Source organism: Erpetoichthys calabaricus, chromosome 1, assembly GCF_900747795.2.
Source record: "Erpetoichthys calabaricus chromosome 1, fErpCal1.3, whole genome shotgun sequence".
NCBI classification, from domain to species: Eukaryota; Metazoa; Chordata; class Cladistia; order Polypteriformes; family Polypteridae; genus Erpetoichthys; species Erpetoichthys calabaricus.
The window spans coordinates 200,508,868-200,534,279 of NC_041394.2; the positions used below are offsets into that span (position 1 = coordinate 200,508,868).

The 25,412-nt window shown below is 35.8% G+C and overlaps 1 protein-coding gene across 2 annotated transcripts in view; it reads left to right on the plus strand.

The window, feature by feature from the left end:
• The window catches only part of LOC114658728 (A disintegrin and metalloproteinase with thrombospondin motifs 20-like), a 403,005-nt gene that overhangs the window by 213,756 nt on the left and 163,837 nt on the right, over positions 1 to 25,412 (plus strand). For both annotated transcript variants that reach the window (XM_028810774.2, XM_051919511.1), the window contains exons 12-17: positions 391 to 536; positions 896 to 1,077; positions 2,669 to 2,805; positions 2,933 to 3,050; positions 13,275 to 13,370; positions 21,627 to 21,793. In XM_028810774.2, the coding sequence (XP_028666607.2) occupies positions 391 to 536; positions 896 to 1,077; positions 2,669 to 2,805; positions 2,933 to 3,050; positions 13,275 to 13,370; positions 21,627 to 21,793 (846 nt within the window). The remainder of the gene's footprint in view (positions 1 to 390; positions 537 to 895; positions 1,078 to 2,668; positions 2,806 to 2,932; positions 3,051 to 13,274; positions 13,371 to 21,626; positions 21,794 to 25,412) is intronic.

Genomic DNA, 25,412 nt, shown 5'->3' on the forward strand with positions numbered 1-25,412 from the left:
GCGTACATTATTAGTAGATCTAGCAATCACTTGTCTTATTTGTAAAATCTTTTGAAATGTTATATTCAAAAGTCAGGAAATCATCATTTAAAATTTATGGAAGCATTTTAACCTGTCAAATAATGTACCAATCAAATGTAAAATGTACCAATGTACCTGTCAAATGTACCAATAACTTATTAATTGCCCAATATGAAGTATATTTGCCTACTTGACTAGTAATCCAAGGTAACTTTATTTATCATTGCCTATTTGCAAAACTGCAGTGAAGCCCAGAGCAGAGTATTATCTTTTTTATCTTTTATATTAGTCATAGAGTACAGAGTGTTTGATTACATCTTTTTATATAAAATGCCTGGTATTGTGCCATTATTCTCTTTCTGTAATCAGCACTGCAGACAGGGGCTTTGTGTGAACAAAGAAATCGAAATGCGTCCTGTGGATGGTGAATGGGGTCTTTGGGGACCATATAGTGCTTGCTCCCGAACTTGTGGAGGAGGGATTAGAAGCGCAGTAAGAGACTGCAATAAACCAGAGTGAGTACTTTTTATCTGAATATTTTACTCTTTATTACCCTACAGATTGGTTTGTGTATGCCATATGATAGCGCATTGACATTTTCTATGTCATTTCAAAGCTCTTTATTGTTGAAAATATTGCACATCGTGTCAAGTGACTTTTTATGCCTTAAAAATGAGTGTTGAGTATTTTTTATAATATGCCTTTAAGAAGTTTCCATCATCTGGTCTTATATGGTGTCTAGAAAAAGAGACTGTAATTTATATTTTGCTTTTTTTTAATACAGTATTGTCCTAATTTATGCAATGCATTTTAACATAATTCAGTTAATTTATGGATATTTTAGAATTTTGTTTGTTTTGTTTCTCTCTTATAGGCCAAGGAACGGAGGGAAATTCTGTGTTGGGAGAAGAATGAAATTCCGTTCTTGTAACACAGAGAGCTGCCCAAAAGGCAGTAAAGATTTCAGAGAGGAACAGTGTTCTGAATTTAATGGCATTCATTTTAATATTAATGGACTACCTCCTTCTGTACGATGGATGCCAAAATACAGTGGCAGTAAGCAGTATTTAAAATGATTTAAACACTGTGAAATAACTAATGGGTAACAATAGGATAACACTGTTTATTCTTGGTACTTCATCAAGTATATTTTCTTTGTTTTGTGAGCTGTTAGAGTATTAGTTTTTCAGAACACATGTCAAACAGTGTTAGTTATGTAGACTGTGTAGTATACAATAAATAACTAGAAATTGCTTGTCATTTCAAGATGTCCACAGTTGAGCATTGTAACTCCTTAAGTTTGCAGTTTCATCCATCCATCCATCCATCCATTTTCCAACCCGCTGAATCCGAACACAGGGTCACGGGGGTCTGCTGGAGCCAATCCCAGCCTACACAGGGCACAAGGCAGGAACCAATCCCGGGCAGGGTGCCAACCCACGGCAGTTGCAGATTCATAATCTAATTATATAAAAGTTTAATAATGTATTATATTTATTTACATGATATACATTTTTCCAGCTCCTTTTCGGTCTTGCTTGCATTGGTCAAAGCATTTGACTTTACTAGTTAAGTACAAGGCAAAATTTCCCTCAGAGCGAGATACCACTAGTTAAAGACACCTGAGTTAACAATGGAACAATTTTGTATATGTCATGTTTTTTGCCTGAGCTAATTGAAATCCTTAGTAATACATTAATTAACCAATGGGACAAAACTCACCAATGCACTGTTTATCTGCAGAGCTACCAACTTAGTATTTGTAAAATATAGTATGTAGAACTTTGCTCCCTTTTTTTCTAAATCAATAAAAATATGATTTCCAATGAATGCTCCCTAAACAATACCGGTTTATGTTTTATAAAATGTCCCTGTTATTAAACCACTTTAAAAAATACAATTAATACTGGCAAACATGGAACCACAATTCATCCTAGCAACATCAAGCAATAAGCCTTTTGAGATGACAGCAGTAGCTGTTATGCATCTATGCCAACCTTTCTTGCTTTTACTTAATATAAAATTAATATTAATTAATTTTAATTAATATAAAATTGAAAATAAAAGTAAAGGCAAAAAGTTCCTCTTGATGTTTAATTATTTCAAATCATTGTTATTTTATGCACTTCAGTACAAAAGCAGCATTTTACAATAAAGAAATCTCAGGAACAAATCAATCGACCAGTTTTTAAGCAGATCTTGGTTTGCTTAAGAGAAAGCACAACTGAACTCCAGTCACCTTAACAGTCAACCGGGACAAAAATATTACATCCGTGTCTAATAGAAGTTGTTTTCAGCCCAGTAAATAATCATAACATGCATGTCCTGTGTATGCATAGTCTTCTTACTGTATAAGCACATTCAAAAAAACTTACTTGTGAGACCATGTTCCAACATACAGCCTCTAAATGAACTAAATATTTTCAGACCGTTCTGTTTTGGAATGTTTATGACTATATTTTGATTGTTTTCTTCTTTAAGTAACAACATTTCTTTTTAAAATATGTCAACTAGATTCTTATAACCCATGATAAATGAAACATTATTGATGCAATGGGATTTCAGATATCCAGTAGTTTGTAACTGTGTTTACTTTATTTAGTGATGATAGATACCAGCAGCACTAATGAATGATTTACTTCTCTAGTTCAGATAAAGGACCGGTGTAAGCTGTTCTGCAGAGTAGCGGGGACCACTGCCTACTATCAACTGAAAGACCGCGTAGTGGATGGAACTCAGTGTGAACCTGAGACACATGACATCTGTGTACAAGGCCTGTGCAGGGTACTCATAAATAATAACTGAAAATTAGCAGAGAAAGGATTGTAGTTTATTTGAGCCAGTATAGGTGAAATTTTCCAGATGGCTCAGTACATTTCATGTACTTAAAATTTCATTCTTTCTTTTTTAGCAAGCTGGATGTGATCATGTGCTGAATTCCAAGGCAAGGAAAGATAAATGTGGAGTCTGTGGTGGTGATAATTCATCCTGCAAAACTCTTGCTGGTACTTTCAGCAGTGCACAGTATGGTATGCTTAATCCAAAACTACTTTATTTTTGTCACTGAAATAGTGCAAATAGCACTTCATTTTTTTATTTAAATGTATTGAATATTTTGTCATTCTCTCATTTTTTACACATTTCAAATGCAGATCATCATAAGAAATAATACATGATTTAGTATACCACAATCATAGGGATCAATACTTCCTATGATGTACTTACGCAGTACTTATTTTTGATATGTTTGAGTATAGGGTTTTAAACTCTCTTTCACAGTGAATATTTATATGCATAGTGTATTAGTACTACTAATTATGGTGCCAGGGAATGACGACGTGTTGCATGTTGATTGGCACATGCATGTAAGAACCTCTCTGTACTTATGACAATAATGAACTTATAAATTTATAAATCTATTGCTTTTTAATACTAACATTGGGTGAGATGGTGAACTGGATGCATATCTTGTTAATTCTAAGTACTTACAGTATATAAAATACTTATTATGCAAGAGTGAGGTGGGAAAAATAATTTATAATATATAATAGTAGAAACACATGCATTAGTTTGTTTATCTGATGTTTCTTTTAAGTGTGTTTGTACAGTATTATTATCTATCACTGGCATTGGGTCACAGTGTGGACACTTTGTCATTAGTTATTATTTATCAGGTAATTCTACAAAATAGTGATCTAGTGCCCATCAGCCTACAGAACAGCTTGAATCCATTGAATGGAAGATTTACTAAGGTGTCAAATGTGCAGTATAGATATGTTGGCCAAATTCAACTCCATGGTATCCCATATGTGTAGCAAGATTACTGCTGGTGAATCTCTACTTGGAATAGCTTGTTTGGTCTCATCCAACAGATGTTCAATTGGATTGAATCCTAGTGAATAGGGAGTTCACGTTGTTAAGCTGAATTCAACGTTGTGTTCCTTGACAGCATTGTTAGGCTTGTGTTATGGAACATTTATCTGGTGGAAAAACTGATCTACAGGTAAATGGAACCTTCTAAGATATTTCTTACTTACACTGAATATTAGTGCTTTCTGGAATAGTATTATTAAATCTGTTACTGCTCTTTCCCATATTCTTTCTCCTATTGAGCACTGGCAGTATTCTTTCCAGGTACTGTACATTGACATAGGAAGCAATTGCTTAAATAAATATAAAGGTGTAAAGAAATAATGGCAACCACTTTGTGATACATCTGAAAGGTCACCAAATCAAGATAATCGTGTTAGATTTGTCCATAAATCCTAATATTTTCTTACTGTTTTGCAATCTAGAAAATCAAACTGATTAAGCCTTAATCTCTGACTCTATTTTAGAACTTGCGACAAGTGGAAAGTACTACTTTAGGATCCACTGTCAGGTTTGCCATTAGCACACCTTTTTAGGTTATGCACATTTGAGTATACATGCACTTCCCTTGTAGCAGAAATGGTGTTATTTCAGACCAATATTTGCCATGGTGTAAAATATTTTCATTTATTTGTGTTGCGCATTTAAGTATTTCAGGCATATGTAATTACAACTATAAACTGAGTGACTTTTTATTTTCATAGTAGGCAGTAAAATATGTCCTCCATTTAGTCAAAATCTAGTGTTAATGGACTCAACTAATGGATGCTCACTTTTGAATAAAAATATGGCCTCCACAGATTCAATAGTGTGTAAATCATTTCCTCACTATCTTTTCAAAATCCTTTTCTGTTCTTTGTAGATAGATAGATAGATAGATAGATAGATAGATAGATAGATAGATAGATAGATAGATAGATAGATAGATAGATAGATAGATACTTTATTAATCCCAATGTATTGCCATGGAAACAATTTGTTGATAAGCTATTTAACAAATAAGTCATTAATTAAGAATTAATTAGCTTAATTTGATTAGTTTATTTCAATAAGCTCATTCCAGAATTGAGATGAAAATTTTTTTCTCTTCATGATGCAGCGTGTTTTCTTTAGATGTACCTGCCAACTGAGGTCTACATAGTTGTGTTTATTTTATGTATTTATTTATTTATTTGAAGAAAATAACATTCCATATAATCAAGACTAACTTTTACAAGAAAAAAAAATATTACATACAATCGAGTCAAACTTAATAAACTCAACCTGAGTTCAACACCTGCCTGAGAGAGAGGGAAAAGAGTCAACAGCAAGAGCAAATCTTTAAAAACAACAATATCCTTTTCCCTGATATAAAAGCTCATTCTAAAATTTTATTCATTAGATCTTACACATATCTTTAAAAAGTTTTGAACATATACTCTAAGTGGGAATTTTATTCCAATATAAAAGAGTATAGAATATCAGTTACCTACTTACTTAACAGATGACGTGGGATTCTCGCTTTTGAGCAAGGTAAGTCTATGTGCTAGTAGTGTGGTATAGGCAATTGCAATCCACTTGTCCTTCTCCACTTTAAGCCCATCTGGATATACACCAAACACAGCTGCTAATGGGTTAGGAATGATTGTGACACCAAGGCTATCTGATTGGCATTTAAAAATTTTTATCCAGAATGATGTTAATTTAGTGCAATCCCAAAACATGTGACCCAGTGAGGCTGGAGCTAGATTGTGACGTTTACAGGTTGAATCATGGCCTGGATACATTTTGGGCTATTTTAACTAAATTTTAACCAATGAGATAAACATGCTCGATAAAAAATTTTAAGTTAAATGATTGAATGCTTTGTGCATATGAAGCTAGAGTATATTCTGTGCATAACTACCTTCTACTTCTTTTCTGAGACATTAAGTAAAAGATCCTTTTCCCACTGTACCCTGAGATCTTTGAACAGAAGAGACTTTAAAATATTTTATATATTACTATGATGTTGACTGAGTCTTCCAAGGCTAATCAGTATTTCTTTTAGAATAGAATTGGCTGGGAGGTGAGGACAATTGGGCAAGGTCCTTTTAGCAAAGTTTCTGATTTGAAAGTACTGAAAAAATTATGTTGTTGGGAAGTTAAATTTGAAGCGGAATTGTTCATAAGATGCAAAGACATTATCTGTATACAAATCCCTAAGTGTTTTAATCCTGAATGTTTTCCAAAGGTTAAATACTATGTAGGTTTGAGAGGGTAGAAAAAGTGGATTGTCATGTAGAGGTGCAACAGATAAAAGCTCCTCTGTCTTACAGTGCTTCCTGCATTGGTTCTATATTCTGAGTGATTGCTGGATAATTGGATTATTAGTATATTGACAATAATTGTAGTTACTGTGACACAAAACAGAGAATATAAAAAGTTTAGCAAGATTTTATTTCTGTTGCAGACCAGGTTTGTGTATTTTCATCAATTTGTGTCAAATTCCATGGCTTTGTAGCTAGTATATTTTTCACCCAGTAATAAAATTGAAAGTTAGGTAGTGCCATGCCCCCTGCTGCTTTAGGTCATTTTAGATTCACATTTTGGATGTGTGGATGTTTTGAATTCCAAATAAATTATGTTATAATTAAGTCTAACTTTTTTTAAAGAATGATTTGTTAATTTGTATGGGGATGCTCTGAAATAGAAAAAGAAGCCTAGTAAGGATGTTCATCTTGGCAGTGTTGATTCTTCCAGCTAATGTGAGATGGAGAGTAGACCATCTGTTCATATCTTGCTTAATTTTTTCCATGCTAATATCACATTTTTTTTTAAAAAGATCTTTCTATTTTCTCGTGATGTTCACCCCTATCTATTTAAACTGACCTACTAAAATAAATAGGAAGGTGTCCAGTCTCATATTGTGTGCAAGAGAATTCACTGAAAAAAGCACACTTTTATTCAAATAAATTTTGAATCCCAATAACTTTTAAAATTCTGATACTAATTCTGAAACTAATACAGAGGTTTGTGGGTCTTAAATATACAGTACTAGCCAACCCGCGGCATAGCATACGCCGCATAATTATTTATTGATGGGTGAACACTTCCTGAAAGACACAGTTGTCCAAATGGGGTGGTTTTGAGGATACAACTGTGAGTGAATGAAAAGATGGAACTCTGGAGAGAGCAACATACAATTGTCCATGACTGAAAACTGGTTTTGGCAGATACAGGCATATCTTTTGCCCCTGCGCCTTATTAATTGTCATTGCAAAGGCCAATCTAACAGGAAATTGTCTGCGTGTAAAAGTAAAAGGCAAATTTGAATCTGATGGGGTCAAGGAAATCCGGGGAATATGGACAGTTTGTGAGGTAGCAGCTGCGATTGTTTTACACTCCAGTACATTGCGGTGAATTCTGGTAACAGTCAGTCTAGTGCCTTTACAGAGACTTCTTGATGGCATGAGGTTTCTGAGAAGCATGACGACTGAACCAATTTTAAGTTTGAGTTTATGCGGAGGCATGCCAGTGGGAGTAAGACTGCTAAGAAATTCTTTGGGGAATGAAAGTTGATGTGCGGGATCGTCTGTGACGATGGAGTCAACGCTGGTGAAAGTTACTTCATCGGTAGGGATAAGTTTCAGTACCTGTTCATTAAGGTGTAGCGAGTCTTCGTTGGTGACGCTTAATATAACTTGTGTACTGAGTTGTTCCGGAGTCACAGTTGAGAAGACGATGTTGCCACATAGTTGTTGAACGGGATCAGAAATAAAAGGAAAACAATGTGAAGGTAATGTTGCAGGTGTTTCGTTTTTCCCATCTTGCGAAATCTTGTTCGTGAGGAAGAGCTGTCATATTTGTCGTCAGTGAAAGTACATGCATGTGACGCCACAAAGGTTGCTTGTTAATGCAACCGGCGACAGTAAGTGCTAGAGTTGGCAGGCGGGGCTCTGTCGTGCGTACCCCATGACGTGGGAGGAGGGTTAGAAAATTATATATAGAAAAGCAGTCGGAACCGAAAAGAACAATGAAAAGTCAACGTGGCTCAGAGGTGCATGTGGACTGTAGCAGAGACGAAAGCGACTGAGGCGGTGTTTGGTGAGATGCTGCGTGCCTCGAGAGCGAGGGTGGACTCGGGAGGAGGGTTAGAGTTGGCGGGTGTGGCTCTGTCTTGCGTGCGTCTTACTTGCCATGGACTTGAGTGTGTCTTGCTTGCCATGGTCTGGTCTCTGTCTTGAGTCCCATGGGCGGCTGCTTAGTGAATTGTTGGTGGACGGGGCTCTGTGAGTTGATGGGCGTGGCTCTGTCTTGCGTGCGTCTTGCTTGCATGGTCTTAGTGAATTATATATATAGTTATGGCGATTATAAAAAGCAATGGTAATAGGGGGCGTAGTTGTCGAGTACCATGTTGTATTTTGAAGTAATTTGAAATAATGTTGTTAATGCAAACAGAGGCTTCTAAACTGGTATAAAGTAGTTTTATCCATGCACATATATTTGTGTCAATTTGTGCAATGTGGTGAATAGGTAGTTTCACTCAGCCATATCAAATGCTTTTTCTGCATCCAAAGATAATAAGATTTTATGGGTGAGTATGTTACATTTAACTGTGTTGAAGATTAGAAGCCAAGGGTCTACCTTTAATAAATCCAGTTTGGTCTTGTGATATTACTGAAGAAAGCACTTTCTCAATCATTGTAGCTAGAAGTTTGGACAGTATCTTAACATAATTATTCAGAAGTGAAATTGGTCTATAAGATGCACATTGTTGCAAGTCCTTATTTTTCTTTGGTAAGACACTAGTTATACTTGGCAAAAAGTTTGAGGTAGACTTTTGTTGTCTCTAGTTTCTATAAACAACGCTAATAATAATGGAGCTAACCAATTTGAATTTTTTTTTTATAAAATTCCACTGGGTAGCCATCTGGGCCTGCTGCTTTCCTCTTTGGAGTGAGTTTATAGCATCCAGTAATTTTGAGAGAGTCAGAAGTTTGTCCAGTTCATGCAGGTGGCAGATTGTCTGGCAGGAAGACACCCAACCTCTTTCTGCATCCAAACGGTGCCATCTTTCACCTTTACGCCTGGTGCAGCTGCGTTGTTGTTATGTGTGAGTGAATGTTTCTTGTGGGGAGGGCTTCTGTTCTCTTTCTCTGATGTAGAAACCTCATCCTCATTTGAGTTCACCTCTGTTATAGCACGTCTTTATTTGAAAACAGCAGTGTCAGATCGGAGGAAGGGTGATCGTTACTGAGAGAATAAAACTGAATTTAAAAAAAAAAAACACTAACCTTTACATACCATACATTTACACTGGCTGTTACAGACTCAAATCAATTGTATGTTTTTATTGTATAATACAGTAGTAACAATAAGAGCAGCTCAGTACTCAAAACAGTAATTCTGGGAAGCTGCCAGAGTTGAACCTGTGACCTCTTGATTATGAGTCAGTAGTTCTTACCTCTGCACCACCCAAGCGGTTGTGTCAGTGACATACCCTAACCTGATTTCTTTTTCTTCAGTTATATTCTTGAATAAAAGTGCACTTGTTTTGTTATACGTGTACCTTTTGTGAAAGTGTTTATTTGATATTTGGACTTCAGTTTTCACACATTATACACTTCATGTAAAAATGTTATCATTAGCACTTGTGATAAAGGCGCTATATATGCACCCGACCCGATACAGACTGACAACGGAGGTACATTAAAATAAACCAAAAAGGATTTTATTTTCTTCTTCAGCTGGAGGCCACATCTTCCCCTTGTCCCTCAGCCACAACACAGTCCCGCAAAAGCACACCCAAAAACACAAACACCAAATAAACTTTCACTCCCGGGTGTGGTGAAAACACTGTCCATAAGGGCTCAGGAGCTCCAGCTGCAGCACCCTCTGGCGGCGCCTGTGGGACCCAACAGGTCTGTGACAAACTCCAACTCCCATGAAGCCCTGCGGGAATCCAAGGCACCCCTGCAACCCAGAGGGGTTGCCATCTAGCGTCCAGGGGGAGGTATTGAATAGCCCATGGTTTCTCCCCCGGAATATATACTGAAGGGGCATCCTAGCCAGGCATGGGCCCCGGCAATCCGCCACACACTATAACATGAAAAAAGTTTCTGTTTTAGGTATGTGTTCAACATTTCTTGTTTTCTTACATATACCCAGATCTTTGTAGACGCAGAACACACATGAAATTCATGTGTTCCAAATAACAATATATTATTTACCCTTTACAACTCCATGCACCTCACACCCAGATTAACAGACTTGAGCTGAGAAAACTTTTTGTCTGATTTCAGCTGTGGTGGTGGGGAGAAGGTATAGCAGTCTGATTGCTGCTTGTGCTGATCGACATATTTACAAAACAAAAGACACTGATGGAGAGGTAGAAAGGAATTTACGGTAGCCCAGGATTATAAGTTTTTTCGTAGGCTTCAAGGATTCTAGTGTTAAATGGAATTGTGATTACTGTGTTTAATATCAGTAATGTCAATAATGCCAACAACACAGATTCTGTCAGGAATATACAGTAGTAGATTTAAAATTGGATTTAACTAAGCAGTTACCGTAGATACTCGCGTATAAGTCGAAAAATGTATGCCTTAAAATTCATTCAAAAAAGCAGAATCGACTTATCCGCGGGGCAACACAATTGTCCATAGAATTTGGGTAATGACATTGTACACTCAACGCTTCACGGTGTTAAGTCACCGGTCATCTGCCGTTTCCCATGGTCTTTGAAATAATTATAAGCCAGCAATACTATTGCTAATTAGCTAGTTTTTTTCTAATTTCATTAAATAATTCTTTAAACTGTGAAATACTTGAATTTCAGCATTAGCTTTTGCAGGTTTTGGATAACAAACATACCATTAGCTGCCACATGCAACCAGATTTGGAATCAAAAGAACCAAGGGAACGCACGCTATCATTGCGATGCAAGCGCAGCCTGCGATTCAAAAAATTTCTCTGCCTACCTGTTTATCTCGTCTGACAGTAGCTGAAAAGCTGCATCAGGAGAGAGCAGCCTGAAGTAGTCCAGCAGCGGGTGATCTGTCATGTCCAACAGCAAGCCATGCTGTCTTGTGAAGTCTGGTAGCCAGTTCGGCTACCACGGATCAATGTCTGGGTATTCCTCCCACGCGAACCTTGCCATAGCTGCATCGGCTGCGCGAATGCGTTCAGCTGGTGTCCGATCAGCTGATGCCGGCTTCTCACTCTCTTGCTCGATTCCTGATCACTGTCAATAAAATCCGATTCTGAAAAATCAGAGTCCGACTCAGCGATAATGTGCAAAACATCGTCTGCCGAGTGTTTTCTTTTCTGCACTCGCTTCGTTCCCTTGTGACATATCGACACCATCTTGCCTTTGTTTACATTTCGCAACTCATGCGCACGCAAGGATTAGTTGCTGAGTCAACGAGTCTAGCATTTCTCCAAGCACAGAGAGAATGCCTGTGACGTGACAGTGAGTTTTGTCGTCATTAACAGCTGATTGTCGCCCTCTATCTCTGATAGCTGTCAAGTTTTACCCTCGACTTATAACAAAGGGTCATAACAAATTTCGTAATTTTCGGCTTAAACAATACACTCGACTTATTTGTGAGATCAACTAATACGCGAGTATCTACGGTACTTCTAAAAATTACACAGAGTGAGAAAGTACTATGAAAGTAATATGTAACAGTGCAGCTTTTACCAAAAAAACAAATATTCGACACAATTGTAAGGGACATGAGGTTGAAGTCAAATCTGAACTGGAATTGCAAACAGCTTTGTAACTGAACTTCTATGTTTACAAGTTTAATGCTTTTTAAAACCAGATTTAATGGATTCCATGTGAAAAGAAGAATTTGGCACAAAAAATAATTTACCGATAACTGAAGGCTTAAATTATATCATTACAGCCTACAGAGCATACTGTACTCCATTTTGGGTGACAAATGAGAAATTTAGCTTCCATCAGAATATGTATTCAAACAGTGTAGTGTATGTCTAGAATAAAAATAAATATTAACAAATCTATTTACTGTTTTTTTTACAAATAAAAAGTATACTAATATTTAATTGAAATGTCCCTGCTGTATTAGAATTGAACATTTTAAATATAGAATCTGATTTGGACTTAAATTAAACTTACAACTGAAAATAAAGTTTGCATATAAAATTCAGGGCCAGTCACTATGTCTGGAGTTTTCATAAGTTTTTGTTTGTTTTCTTTGGTTATGCACAGTTTCTTCCCACATCACAAAGATGTATAGTACATGTTAGGTTAACTGTCAACTCTAAATTGGCCTTGTGTGACAGACTGTGGGTGTGTGCATAAGTAAACCTTGCAGTATTGGATGCTTGACCTATTCTGCATTACCAGGTCTCCATGAAAGCATATTTGATGATAAACACGAATGAATTTTAAATTTGACCCAAATTGGGCTTGTGAGTGACTAGCATTCTGTAAGGATCCCGTAAGATTTATTTAAATCTTATTTCAGAAAAAGCAAGGATGTTTGAACTTCTCAGGACCATAAATTAGAATAAGTGAGCTAGAAAGCTGGATGGGTGATCAGATGTCAATGCAATAAAATAAATATATAATAGTATGGCACATTCTTAATAATTTATAAAAAAAAATCATTTAATAAAATGAATTGAAGTTGAAAGCAAAGTATCATGTTCGTCACATAGAGGTACTGAGTTTGAGAAGCCTTAAGAACCAATCTGAATATACAGTACCTCAACATGTGTTATCTTTAACTGTGGATATTTTAACAAAATGGAAAAAAACACCTTTTGGTTATTAAAAAAACTCAGATTTAAAAGTGATTATAGGAATATATATTTGTATTTTGCAAAGTCAGAACTGAAAACAAATGTAAATGCAATTAAATATATTGTGACTGTACATGCATATTTTCATTATGATCCAATTAAAATCTTTTTGACAGGATGCTGTGCTTTTAATAGGAAACACAACATTTCTTTATTTATTTGATGTTAAATCACAGCACTTAGTCAATCTTAACTAGTAAGTGGCAAAGTAAAATTTAACCTATTTAGTAACAGAATTTATGAAATCATTCAATAAACATTTGATTTCAGTGAAATGTCTAAATGACTTCTATAGTGTGGTATGTAAGACTGCAGGAGACCTGCAGTCCCCTTACTTAGTGAAACATAGCTTATTGGTTTATGTTACATTGTACACTTGCTACAAACAAAAGATGATATCTGTCAAATGCATATTATTTTAAAATCATGTGACATTAATTTGGTAATACTCATTTCAAGGTGGATGGCACATACCAGTGTGTTACAAACTTTATCGGTTTTGCAGGGTAAAACATTTTACAAGAAGTAGTTTTAATTACCTGTCTGTTTATATTTCTTATAGTAAATCTATTCAAACTGTTTTTCTTAAGGTTACAACATTGTTGTGAGGATTCCTGCTGGAGCTACTAACATTGACATCAGGCAGCACAGTTACTCTGGGAAGCCAGAGGATGACAACTACCTCGGTAAGCCTTTTCACCATCACTTTAAAAAGAATGAGGTTGACTTTGTCTATCTTTCTGATTCTCTGAATTTTTATCTTGTCTCTTTGTGGTTTTGCAGCTCAGTGCCATTCTATGTATAACACCTTTAACTGAAGTACACCTCAGTCCTTGAAGCATTCATTTAGAAAGTTTGCTAGACTAAGAAAAAACCTTATTAACTAGATACAAACAAATCCAAAAACAAAACATGAGTAAAAGACCTGATACATATTTTTACCTGAGAAGATAAAGAAGCATGCAATTTGGACACCGGGTGTATTCTGCCAAGGCATGTTTCAGATTTTCCTAATAATTTATTTAAGGCAAATAATTAAAACTGAAAAGAAAAACTAAAAATGAAAAAAAAAACTGGACTGTTTATTGGACATATATCACAATGGATTACATAAAATAATGAAATGAGTGAGTCAGTAAACACTATACACATAGGCATTATTTTTCTGTACTGTAATTGCCAAGAAACTTCAAACAACTAAAAACTTTTCAGAGGTTACTGAGAAATGATGAACATGTCCATCTATTATATTTTCAATGAAACTGTATATCTGGTCTAGAGTCTTCCATGGGTGCAATTGCTTGTTCATTCCCTCAGATGTTTGCAGAGTGCCCACGGGTGTGGATTACCCCTGCAGTCTTAAAGTAGTTTGGGAACATATACCGAGTGTAATAATCATATATCAATATATATTAAGGGTATAAAATTAATATACAAGAAAAATAATCTCCTTCCCCATGCTATATAGTGAACAAAAAGGGTATATAATATATAGTACCTTTTAATACCAATATATGATATATCTAGGAAATAAAGCTAAATTAAAACATGCCTCACAATACTTTAATTGTATGTATGGCACGGTAGATCACTAAAGTCTCACAAGATTGTGAGATTCGCTACTTAACGTTGAAACGTGGAAAATTCTAGTGGCCAGAAGCTAATAAGTAGGAAGAGCAAATGGAAATCACAAGGCAAAGACTGACTGAAAACACTTCGTAATAGTTTTACTGCATCATCTTCAAAACATCAGTCAGAATTGAAGTTCTTTGTTTGATGCCATGAACCAACCATTTGAATGTCAATAAAATAAGAGCTTGAAGACAAAGCTGTAAAATGGTGTGCCAGGGACATAAGGCAAAATTAGGTGTGTTTTTATTTTAATTAAAGCATAAGAACAGTTAGATTACAGAATTGTAGATTACACATGAAAGTATATTTTTTATCTTTATTTTTTAAAAGTTTTTTTTAATGTTTATTCTGTCTTCTTCTTTTTTTTTATTGTTGTGCTGCAGTGGCATGCCAGCACCTCCTACAGGGTTTAAAAATCAGTTCTAGAAGTTGCTGAGACCATAATGTCCTGTTTGTAGAGGTATTAACTGCAAATTAATGACAACACTTATACATTTCATAACAAAATGTACTCAGCCGAGCCTTTGGCAATTTATACTTCATCTTCTGCAGGGAATAACTCCTCAGTGACAAGTCGGCATCGATCTGTTTACTTTTTAGTAATTTTAACTAAGGAACTCTTACTCAGAAGCAGGGAATCACCTAAATGTAACAATCCTACTTTATTAACAACAAATTGTAATAACCATTCGTATAATGAGCGAATAATGTTTTCATATTCAAAAGGCTGACTTTTAGCTGAATGTACAACATGTTTACTGGATGAATTAGGGATTGGTAAATTTTTGAAGAATGCTTTTCTGCACAATTTTATTTTCATCATACAGTATATTACAAATTATATTTTAAAGAGAGAACATTCTAACATTTTTTCATATTTAGCTCTGTTTTCTCTATATTAACTCATCACAGGCCATTTTTATATCTCCATTGAGCTCTAACTGCTATAAGATTTTACAGGAAATCCTGTTAATTTTTTTGCTTTAAGTAAAAATTTTTATGCTGCTGTGTCGAGGTGGTTACGCTGCACAGTTAGGAGGGATGAGTGAGAGAAACCTCAGCTAATGTCACCATGAATAATTCTATTTGCAGTGTTTAGAAACAGTCTCTGCATAGCCAAGCCTGGGGGGTTCATTTAGCTAAAGCTGAAAAGAAAATACTTTTAAGGGCTGCTGTAATGCAGATGTTGTGGGTTTACGACTGGCCACTGACATTTACCACTGCAAATCTGCAAACTGATGTGAGTCAACGGCAATACACTTAGCGTAGTTGCCAGCATTTGCATTGTGGATGGGTAAAGTGTGGTGGAGAGGACTCTGCATATTAAGGCGGGAACTGAGTGAAAGTGAGAGCTCAACTAGTGTCACCAGGGATGCTCTCCTCTTTCAGTATTTAGAAATGATCTTGGCATGGATGAGGCTAGGAGATCGTACGTAGCTATATATGTAAAGATGCGACTTCTGGTAACCATTGTAATCCAGACTTTGCAGATTTTCAGCTTGCCACTGACGATTATCACAGTGCATATCTGTCAACAGCGATGCCTCTTCATGTGAGTCCACAGGAATGCATGCTATATTTGAGATTTTTTTTGAGAAGTTTTATGCATTAGCAAATATTAACACTTGGGTACTTTATATAATTTATTACAATTTAACTAGAATTTCATTATTATTATTATTTTGTGAGTTTGCCATGTTGCTTTTTTTATTTTTTATTTTGTAAGCAGTAACATGTAATGTCTTTGATGTCAAAACATGCTACACTATTGCTAGGGGCTTTATTCCCAGAATGAATGATGTGTCAAATTGGTTATTCTACATAAGCAGGGTGAGGGTTCCCCTCAGTGTCCTTAGCACACATTAAATATTATTAAATTTCAAGCACTGTACTACCTGGTGTCCAAAGCATGTGCCGCGTGATCTGTCAAAACTGTGTCCCTTGGTGTCCATAGCACGGCAGATGTGTGTGGGGTGGGATTCTGGAGCACAAACTGTTTAGGTTTCATAAACTGTGCCCCACGAGTGACAATGACCTAGGCAGCCACCTATGTCACTTAATGGATTGACTGACTCTGGCTAAACCACTTGACTATGTCTGTGTGTTATATCTCGTGAACTGTGGCTGTATGGAGGATATGAAAAACAGCAGGGATGTGATGCACACTATAAGGATTTTTTCCTCCAGTCCAAGGATTTGCATGGCCTACTGCCTGGATGGGATGCCATGGAACCATCTAGGTGTAGTTCCACACCATTGCCTATGATGGAATGATAAAGCATCATTCAGAAGCTGGAGGGCACTACACCTCAGATAGAACTTTGAAGACTGTTAGAGGAGGACAGCAGGTCAGAGCTTAGTTCTCTGGCCCCGTCAGAAGCAGCATGAGGCCACTGCTGTACTCTGGGCACAGTTATGGGCATCTGGCCCTTTGAGGTGGTAGCTGTATATCTCCCCTCCCAAGTGCTTTGCTTTAATCAGAAAGTACCTCCTAGCAGGCCAGCAAATGCCCTTGAAGTCTTCCAAGACCCCTTTTTAAAAGGAGCTCCAAATGTTTAGTTAGCTGAGCTTGGAGTTGAGGGAGCAGAGCAAAAAACAGCTCACCTGGCAAGGAGGAGGAAGAACTGATCAGAAGTTTGGAGTTAGTCGAAGATGTAGGAAGGTGATTTTATGTTTAGCTTGAAGGGCATAGTTCAGTTTTTTTTGTTTTTTATTTTCATCTTACATATTTTCCTTTTGTTATATCCTCTTTAGAGCTTCTGTCAATAAACTACTATTTTGTTTGAGCGTTGTTGTGTCTGGTCATCACTCTAGGTTGGAAGTAACCCAGAAATGCCCCATGCAGATCACAATAAGCAGGCTAATTCTGTTAGCAAGTTGGTATACCTAGTAAAGTGTGGGACCTGAGTGTCTATGTACTGTATGTTTCCAGTAACTAAAAGTTTATTTTCTCTAAATGTATTTTACCATTAGCATTTAATGTTTTAATTCATTTTTTTGCATGCTTGCATATACTGCATTAATAGAAGGCTGTCTTTGCTTTTAAAAGGATTCTTAATAGCAGAGGTTCAAATATGAAATACCCTGTCCTTTAAAAACTAAATATTTTTATTTTGTCTCTCCTGGCAATATATACCTATGACTTCCAGTGAACTCCCTTTTGAATTCAAACAAATTCAATTTCCAGTATGTCTTGCATTTGTGATGTGTATAAATAAAGTGCAAGAACAGTCACTTAGTTACTGGAGTTTACCTCAAAGAACCATGCTTTTCACACAGCCAGCTATATGCAGATTATTTCAAGTCCAACCACAATTTTTGATTGGACTGAGATCTGTACTCTGTGTTGGTCATTCCAGGACATTGACATGGTTGTTTCTAAGCCATTCCCGTGAAGCTTAAGCCTAGTTTTCTTGTTGGAAAATAGAGCTTCACCCAAGGTGCAAGTTTCTGGCAGACCCGGGTTTTCCACCAGGATTTCCCCATATTTTCTATTCTCAGAAGTGTTTCAGAGCCTGCTGTAAAGAAGCATCCCCACAGTGTGATGCTGCCATCCCCTATGCTTCATAGTGAGGATAATGTGTTTTTGGTAATGTGCAACATTTAAACATGATGTTTAGTGTTATGGCCAAAGAGCTCACTGTTGGTCTCATCAGACAATAGTCTTCTTCCAGCTGACTTCAGCATCCCTCATGTTCCTTCTGGCAAACTTTAGTAAAGGTGTAATGCACATATTTTTAACAGTCTTCAGGCACCTGGACAATAATTGTTATTAGCATATTTTCTCCAAAAGATCCAATGTAGCGTGTAACTCCTTCAGAGTCTACTCTAGACAGATTGATAACTGCACAAAACATGATTTAACTTTACTCCAAGAGATATTCAAAGGCGTGGGTATCTTCTTGCATCAATTCCCCGACACATGCTTTTTAATCACCTTTTCATGGTGTGTCTTGGACTTTTCTTTGGTCTTTATTGTGTAGGTTAGCCCATGATACTTACTCACCACAAGTCTGACCTTTCACAAAACAAGTGCATTTATTCTACAATCAACTGAAACTTGACTTGACTACATACAGGTGATCTCCATTAACTAATTATGTGACTTCTATAACTAATTTTCTGCACCAGTGGTGATTTAAATTTGTCACATTAAAGGGAGCAAATACTTATGCGATTCATTATTTTGAGTTTTATAATTGTAATTATTTGAGACCATGTGGCAAAAATTTGTTTTCAATTTGGCATTAAAAGGTCTTTTTCTGTTTTTCAGTGTCAAGAAAGTCCAATTAAATCCACCATGATTCAGTGTTGTATAAAAATAAAACTTCCAAGGAGAAAATAACTTTTATAGGCACTGTATCTTTGTTTTTATGCTGTAACTTCTACTTATCAAAAAGAATACAGATGTTCAGCTTCTAAGACATTTCTGATTAGCTACAAATTTATTTAGCCCTTTATTTAATCTAGAAACATCAACAGAGGTTTCTCAAGATAACCTTAACAGCAGTTCTTCCACTCAATTTGACAACTTAAAGTGCTGTTCTGAATTAAAGGCTAATCTTTTAAGCTTAACTTTTGTTCTTAAATCTGCTCCAGTATGCAGTATCCTTTTTGGTGGATATTTTTTTAAGGATGGGTACCATTTTTTTCAATTTCCCTGAAGCCACAAAAGGAGGTCAGGCATGGAGGAGTTAATTTGTTTCTTTAGAATTTTCATGACTTCTAGTTCACCCCTTGGAGGCTCTCAAGAGAGTAGAGTTTCCTCTATTCTGCTCAAAAGACATAAATCCATGTTTTAAAGATTAGTAATTATTTTAAATGTAATGTAATGGACTAACTTCATTATTATTATTATTATTTATTATTATTTCTTAACCTTCTTGAAGAAGGTTCAGAAATTTAATCCGGTAATTTTCCTCATTCTTATAATTGCCTAACTTTAACTTTTCACCCAACAGTCTAATTATCTGTGACCTAATAATTGCACATTTGCACATGCGCGTAAGACATAGCAGCCTACAGCAGTTCCAGGTGTCTATTCATGATCACAGCTATAGCTTGAGTCTGCAATAGTGAAGAACTTTGCAGTGCTATGGTCTTTTGCTTTCTGCTTCATTATCCACATGAAATTCACAAAGTTATAAACAACACAGTAATTACAGTGAAGTGCTCTTAAGATGCATCATTTTTTAATATGCATCCAGGACACCACTGCACCTTATATAAGTTCCTCACACTGAGAATGTATTTTGTACTAGATGGTTTTAAATGGGATGGGATCATCCTCACATTCAAGGAACTTTTTCAGTTAATATGTCATTTAAGAAATATAGAAGCTCTGCTATATATACTGTACTGCACATAACTCTTCCATAATATGATTCTGTCTGACACAAATTAAAGGCAGTAGCACAGAACTTGATATAACAGTAATATATCCAGGGAACATTACATAATTCTTTTTTTAATATGGTTACAGATTTATTGAAACTAATATGTTATGGCAAATAACCAGCCACCAGCCAAGCTATTCCAAATAATGAATCTAGATCACATGCCTCTCCTGTACATCTTTCTTACTGCCTCCTTTTAATTACCACTCCATATCCTGCTCCTCATTCTCACTCTTAACACCTCACCAATGTTACCTCTAAGGAGTGGCCTGGTGCATGTAAATTTTTTTCATGTGAGCAACAAGTTCTAAAAGCCAACAATGTGTGAGTGCCAGTATTAGCAATGCATTTCTGTATATTGCGGCAAAAACATCACACATATACTTATTTACTGTATTGCATATTTAATGCTAAGTATCAAAAAATTAACTGAACTAACAAAGTTTTTTATAAAATTTTATTTGTACTTATATTTTCATAACCTAATAGTTGTACATAAAATCTATTAATAAGATGTGTCAATGTTGCATGTGGCTGCAAATTAATTATTTTGAAATTGTGATGAATCTTGTCACAATTTCACCCTCTGGAAGTGCATTCAGCACCACACGAAATGTGGAAACATGCCACAGGGCAGAACAAAATCCAGAAATTGTTAATAAGGTGTAATTTCTAGCAAATAACTCAGTAAGAACATAGTTGTGAGTTTTAAGTGGTAAATGTCGTAAAGAGGTCAGTCTATATTAAGTTGTCTGTTTTATAAGACTGACATCCCACAGGTATGTTTGCTCAGTATTGTGTGCATTGTGCATGTTTGACTCCATAGTGCTGCTAGAAAACATTATATCTCTCGATGGACGAGGAGGATAATGCAGTAGCTTATTGTGTAGATTGTACAAAGTCATGGTGTTAATGCACATACACTTTGTGAAGCAAAATATTTAGGACTTCAAAAGAACCACTGACTTTCACTGGGCACTCAAAGGAAATACTGTAAGAGAAGGAGGAGGAGGTTGGGAGCATGTGCTAATTACTCATTGCCACACCCACACACATTGAACCACTTTGATTGAGACCTGAGTGCAGCAGGTGACACCTCAGCAGCACACTGAAACAGTGTGAGGTTTGGTACAGTGGCTGGAGTGCCAATCCTGCCACCAACCTCCAAGTTTTCCCTGTAAGTTGGAGGACCTGCTTGCAGGGCTGGATGCAGATTAACGTCATACCCAGGACAGAACAATTGCAGGTTAAGGGCTTTGCTCAAGGGCCCAATGGAGTAGAGTCACTACTGGTGTTTACAGGATGCCTAGCCTCAGAGCTACTAGAGAAGACAGTTTAAAAGTGTGTGCAGGGTGGAATGGATGGAGAAGAGTGTCAGGAGTGTTTTGTGACTTTTACTCTCTGCGCCTGGTTGTATTTTTTTTTATTTACTTTTTTTTTTTTATGAATTTCAGAGGTGCAGCCTGCTTTTCTTTAATGCAGTAAACACAATCCCATGCACTACATTATATGTGCAGTTAGTAGTGTATGAAATGTTATGTTGATCAGTGACTGTAAATTTGCTTAATGTGAATGTGCTCTGTAATGGACTATTATCTCATCCCGGTGTGGCACCTGCCTTACCCCAATGCAGACAGGATGGTTTCTGGCCCCTTATGATCCCATTTTGGAATAGATAAACTTGAAAAAAAGAATTGAATAAATGGCATTTATTACAAGCAAAACATCTACCATTAACCAACCCAGTTTGCATCTCAGTGCTAGAATCAATGAAAAACAAATTCACTGTACAGTTTTTTTATCTTTAATTTTACATTTCTATTAGGTATATGCTTAGTAAAAGCAAAGATATGTGCAATTAAATTATATTTGATATAAAATGGGACTAATTTTTCCATTTTTTTTCTTTTTTAGCATTATCTGATAGTCAGTCTAATTTTAAATTAAATGGCAACTTTGTGGTAAGCATGTTTAAACGAGAAATCCCAGTTCAAGGAACTGTAATGGAGTACAGTGGATCAGACACGAATGTGGAGCGTATTAATTGCAGTGGACGAATAGAGGAGGAGCTTATTCTGCAGGTAATATTTTTGCATTTGCTCACAATTTTTGTTTACTTATTGGAATACTCCACTCAAAAAAATTATAATTTGTTTAAATTATACACTTGACTTGAGCATTCAAAGTTTTCATACTCTTTCTCTGTACGTTTAGCATTAATTTGCTCAGAGGTTGATGCGCTTGCTGCTTCCTGTGCAGCTCTTCTTTTCTCCACCCTAGTAGCCTGCTTCTTCTCTTCTTTCGTCAGCATCTTTTTGTGTTAAAACTGATTAAGTCAATGTTTGTGTTACAATTACTTAGTATGTTTTCTTTAATTTTTCACTTAAGCTGGCACTTAAGTGTTCAATTTGCCTCAAGAATGATTTAAGATATGAAGAGGTAGGGGAAGTGACAGCGAAGGTGGTAGAAATGAGAACGGCGCCAGTATGCATGCACCGCATGGCCACCCTGCAGGCTGCTGCCGAGAGTTGTTTCTACAACAAAATAAAATAAAATAAGAGGAATAACCCTGGAGGTCAATCATTACCCTGAAAGCAGATAGTAGATGTCATGTAGTATATGTGAAACACATTTAAGGTCAATAGGTCAAACGGTTTGCAAGCTACAGGTGATTTAAAATCCTGAACAGATAAACGAACAGCCATGGTAGCCTATTATATATAAAGATTCATTAATCTATTTCTGTGGCTACTTTTTTTTTTACTAGTGAAAATGATTGGACACAGTTTTACCATAAAATGCATTCATTATTCATGTTTCGAGTATATGACTAGATGACTTGATGTGGATTATGCAACACAAGTAACGTGAGATTTTTTCATGAATGTTTTGATATTGTATGCTGTTGTTCAGCATTGGCCTTGACTTGCATTAAGGTTTTAAGTGTGGAAAACTTGCACAACCCTAACGTGTGATACTCGTTTAACATACCTATCGAGAACCAGAGGGATTAATTTCCTTGAAATGTTTATGGATCATGTCAGGAATGTAATAAAATGTGTCAAGGTAAGCACTTTCATGAATCAATTAATTAACCAACTGATTAATTGGTTAATTAATTGAAGAATTAATTAATTTATTTAACTTAAAATAGAGGACTCCTTCAGTGTTACACACAAATATATAAATCTTGCAGTAAATTTAAATGTATTCACTAAGTCATATTGTTCTCTCTTAGTGCCTTGCTAGAGTGTCCTCTTGGATTCATAAGTCTGTAGTAACAAATGTTCCACTAAATGAGAAATATGTTATGAATTCAAAACGTTATGTCCAAGTGTAGTCACTACTGCCCCAAGCAGTAAAATAATAGCTCTTTTGTTTGAAAAATATTCAACCTCCAAAACCTTGAAGTAATTGTGTTTTGATAAATACTGAATCTTTTCTTATGTAAATGAAGTATGTTCATATAAAGTACATCATAATCTGTGAATTTGTCTCTGCACTACTCAACAGGAACATTGAGCTAAATTAAAACAACAAATATGGAAGTGAGGAGTCCGTAGTTAAAAATGAGGAAGGGATAAAGAAATACAGTAAACATAAAACGGTAATAATCAATTGAAGACAGGACTCTTAGCTAACATATTAGGGGGATAGGCAAGTCATTAATTCAAAATTGCGACCCTGTGTGAAAGGGCTTCTATGTTGTAGGCTACTTTCATTTTAATGGAGGAATCATTTAAACAATAGTTCAGCAAAAATGCATGCTTAAAATAACTAGATAACATGACATGGATTAAGCGATGCAAGTAACTTGTGTTTTTTTTTCATGAACAATTTGATATTATTTACTATTGTCCAGTATAGGTCACCATCCTCTTCCATTAATGCATAAACTTTTTTAGGTCTGTTCTTTGTGAAAACATGAGACTAAAATTTTTTCTTGACCACTACAAACCACATTGGATAAGTAATATAATAAATATAATTTTTGGGTGTAGTATTCCTTTAAATTAACTCTCATACATTTTTTTTATTTTTAAAAGAGATTATTATTGCAAATTTTTTAACAGAAAAATATATTTTTCCACAGTTGTGCCATTATGTTACCTTGTATAGTCTGAAGATAAAAATACAGTTACTCATCCTGCAAGCTGCTCAGACATGAAATAAAATAAAATGTGCTGACCATGGATGGCTAAGAAGATGTTAAAAGTCCCTTAGAGTAATAAAGTCCACCCTATGTTAATCTGATAGATTAGCCCCCCTGAGTTGCTTCTTTACTAGGTCAGGCAGCAGAAGGGCCTCCTGGGAGATTTTTCCTAGTTAATGTTAATAAAGTTTCATCAAGGCTAAATTGACCAATCACTCAGTATGTTATGACACTAAACATACCTGTGTCCTTGTTGCAAAATGGAGGGCCCCTACACCCACAAGCAATTCCAGGATAGTTTTAAAACTGCCCAGAGGGAGGTGAGTTGGTGCAACAGCTGGACTAGTAAGAGGAAGAAAAGCCAGTGTGTAAAAACAGAGTCATAATACAAGGAGAGAGACCAACAGAAAAAAGGCAGAGATAGAGAGATTGTTTAAATCTCTGCCTGCTCACAAAACTTAAAATGGCAATAGGCATCAAAAGGGAAAGTCAGACCTGTACTCCCATACAAAAGTCTTAGCCAAAAAACACATGCCTCACCTATCTATATTCAGATTAGCCCTGAAGTTAAGATGCAGGTGTATGGTCTGCACAGGCCCTGTAACTGGGCCAAGGCTTTTAAAGTTAAAATATTCAGTAAGAAACAGTGGAAAACTGTAAAAATCGATCGATTCTTTGAATAAGCAAGGTTTTATTACTAAAAAAAAAAAATTCCAAAAAAAGCAAAACAATACACTAAATACCAAAAGAGGTTGTTTCACAAAAGGCTCACAAAACTGTGTCTAGTATCCCAAAACAGAACTATAATCAAAGCCAGAAAGTCCATAAAGAAATGATGGGGGAGGTTCCCCTGCTGGTGTGTCAGAAAGACCCATCTGCCTAGCTTCAACATATAAACAGATACCTTTACAAATGTATGGACAGTGGACATTATAAAGGAAATATTAAACAATCAATACTTTCACATATAACAAAATATACAAAATAATATTCAAAAGACAACATAAAATTTAAAAATAAACAAAGAACACTTAATCTAGGGATGAACTCCAGGCTATAAGAGAGAAAAAGAGACAGGAGGTAAGAAAAGAAATGAGAATACTTTGAATAGGCACATTATAGGTATGAGGCAATTTCCAAAGTTACATCCAGAGAAACTGCAGGTTTTGATGTTTTATCTGTTTATTAAATAGTTAAACACCTGTCCGTATTCATCCTTGCCAAGTGTTTGGTAAATGTATAATTCTTTATATATTTTGGCCTTATTGGCATTATTCTGTGTTGGAAATATATATATTATATATATATATATATATATATATATATATATATATATATATATATATATATATATTAGGGGTGGGCGGTATGACCAAAATTCTATATCACGGTATTTTTCTAAATTATCCCGGTTTCACGGTATTCTACGGTATTTTTTTCCCCATGCATGAGTGGATGTTAACCACATTTTCCACTGCAATTACTGGCTAAGAATAACCTATTCCACTGTCAAGAGTATTGTACATTGTACAAAAAAAAACCATTTT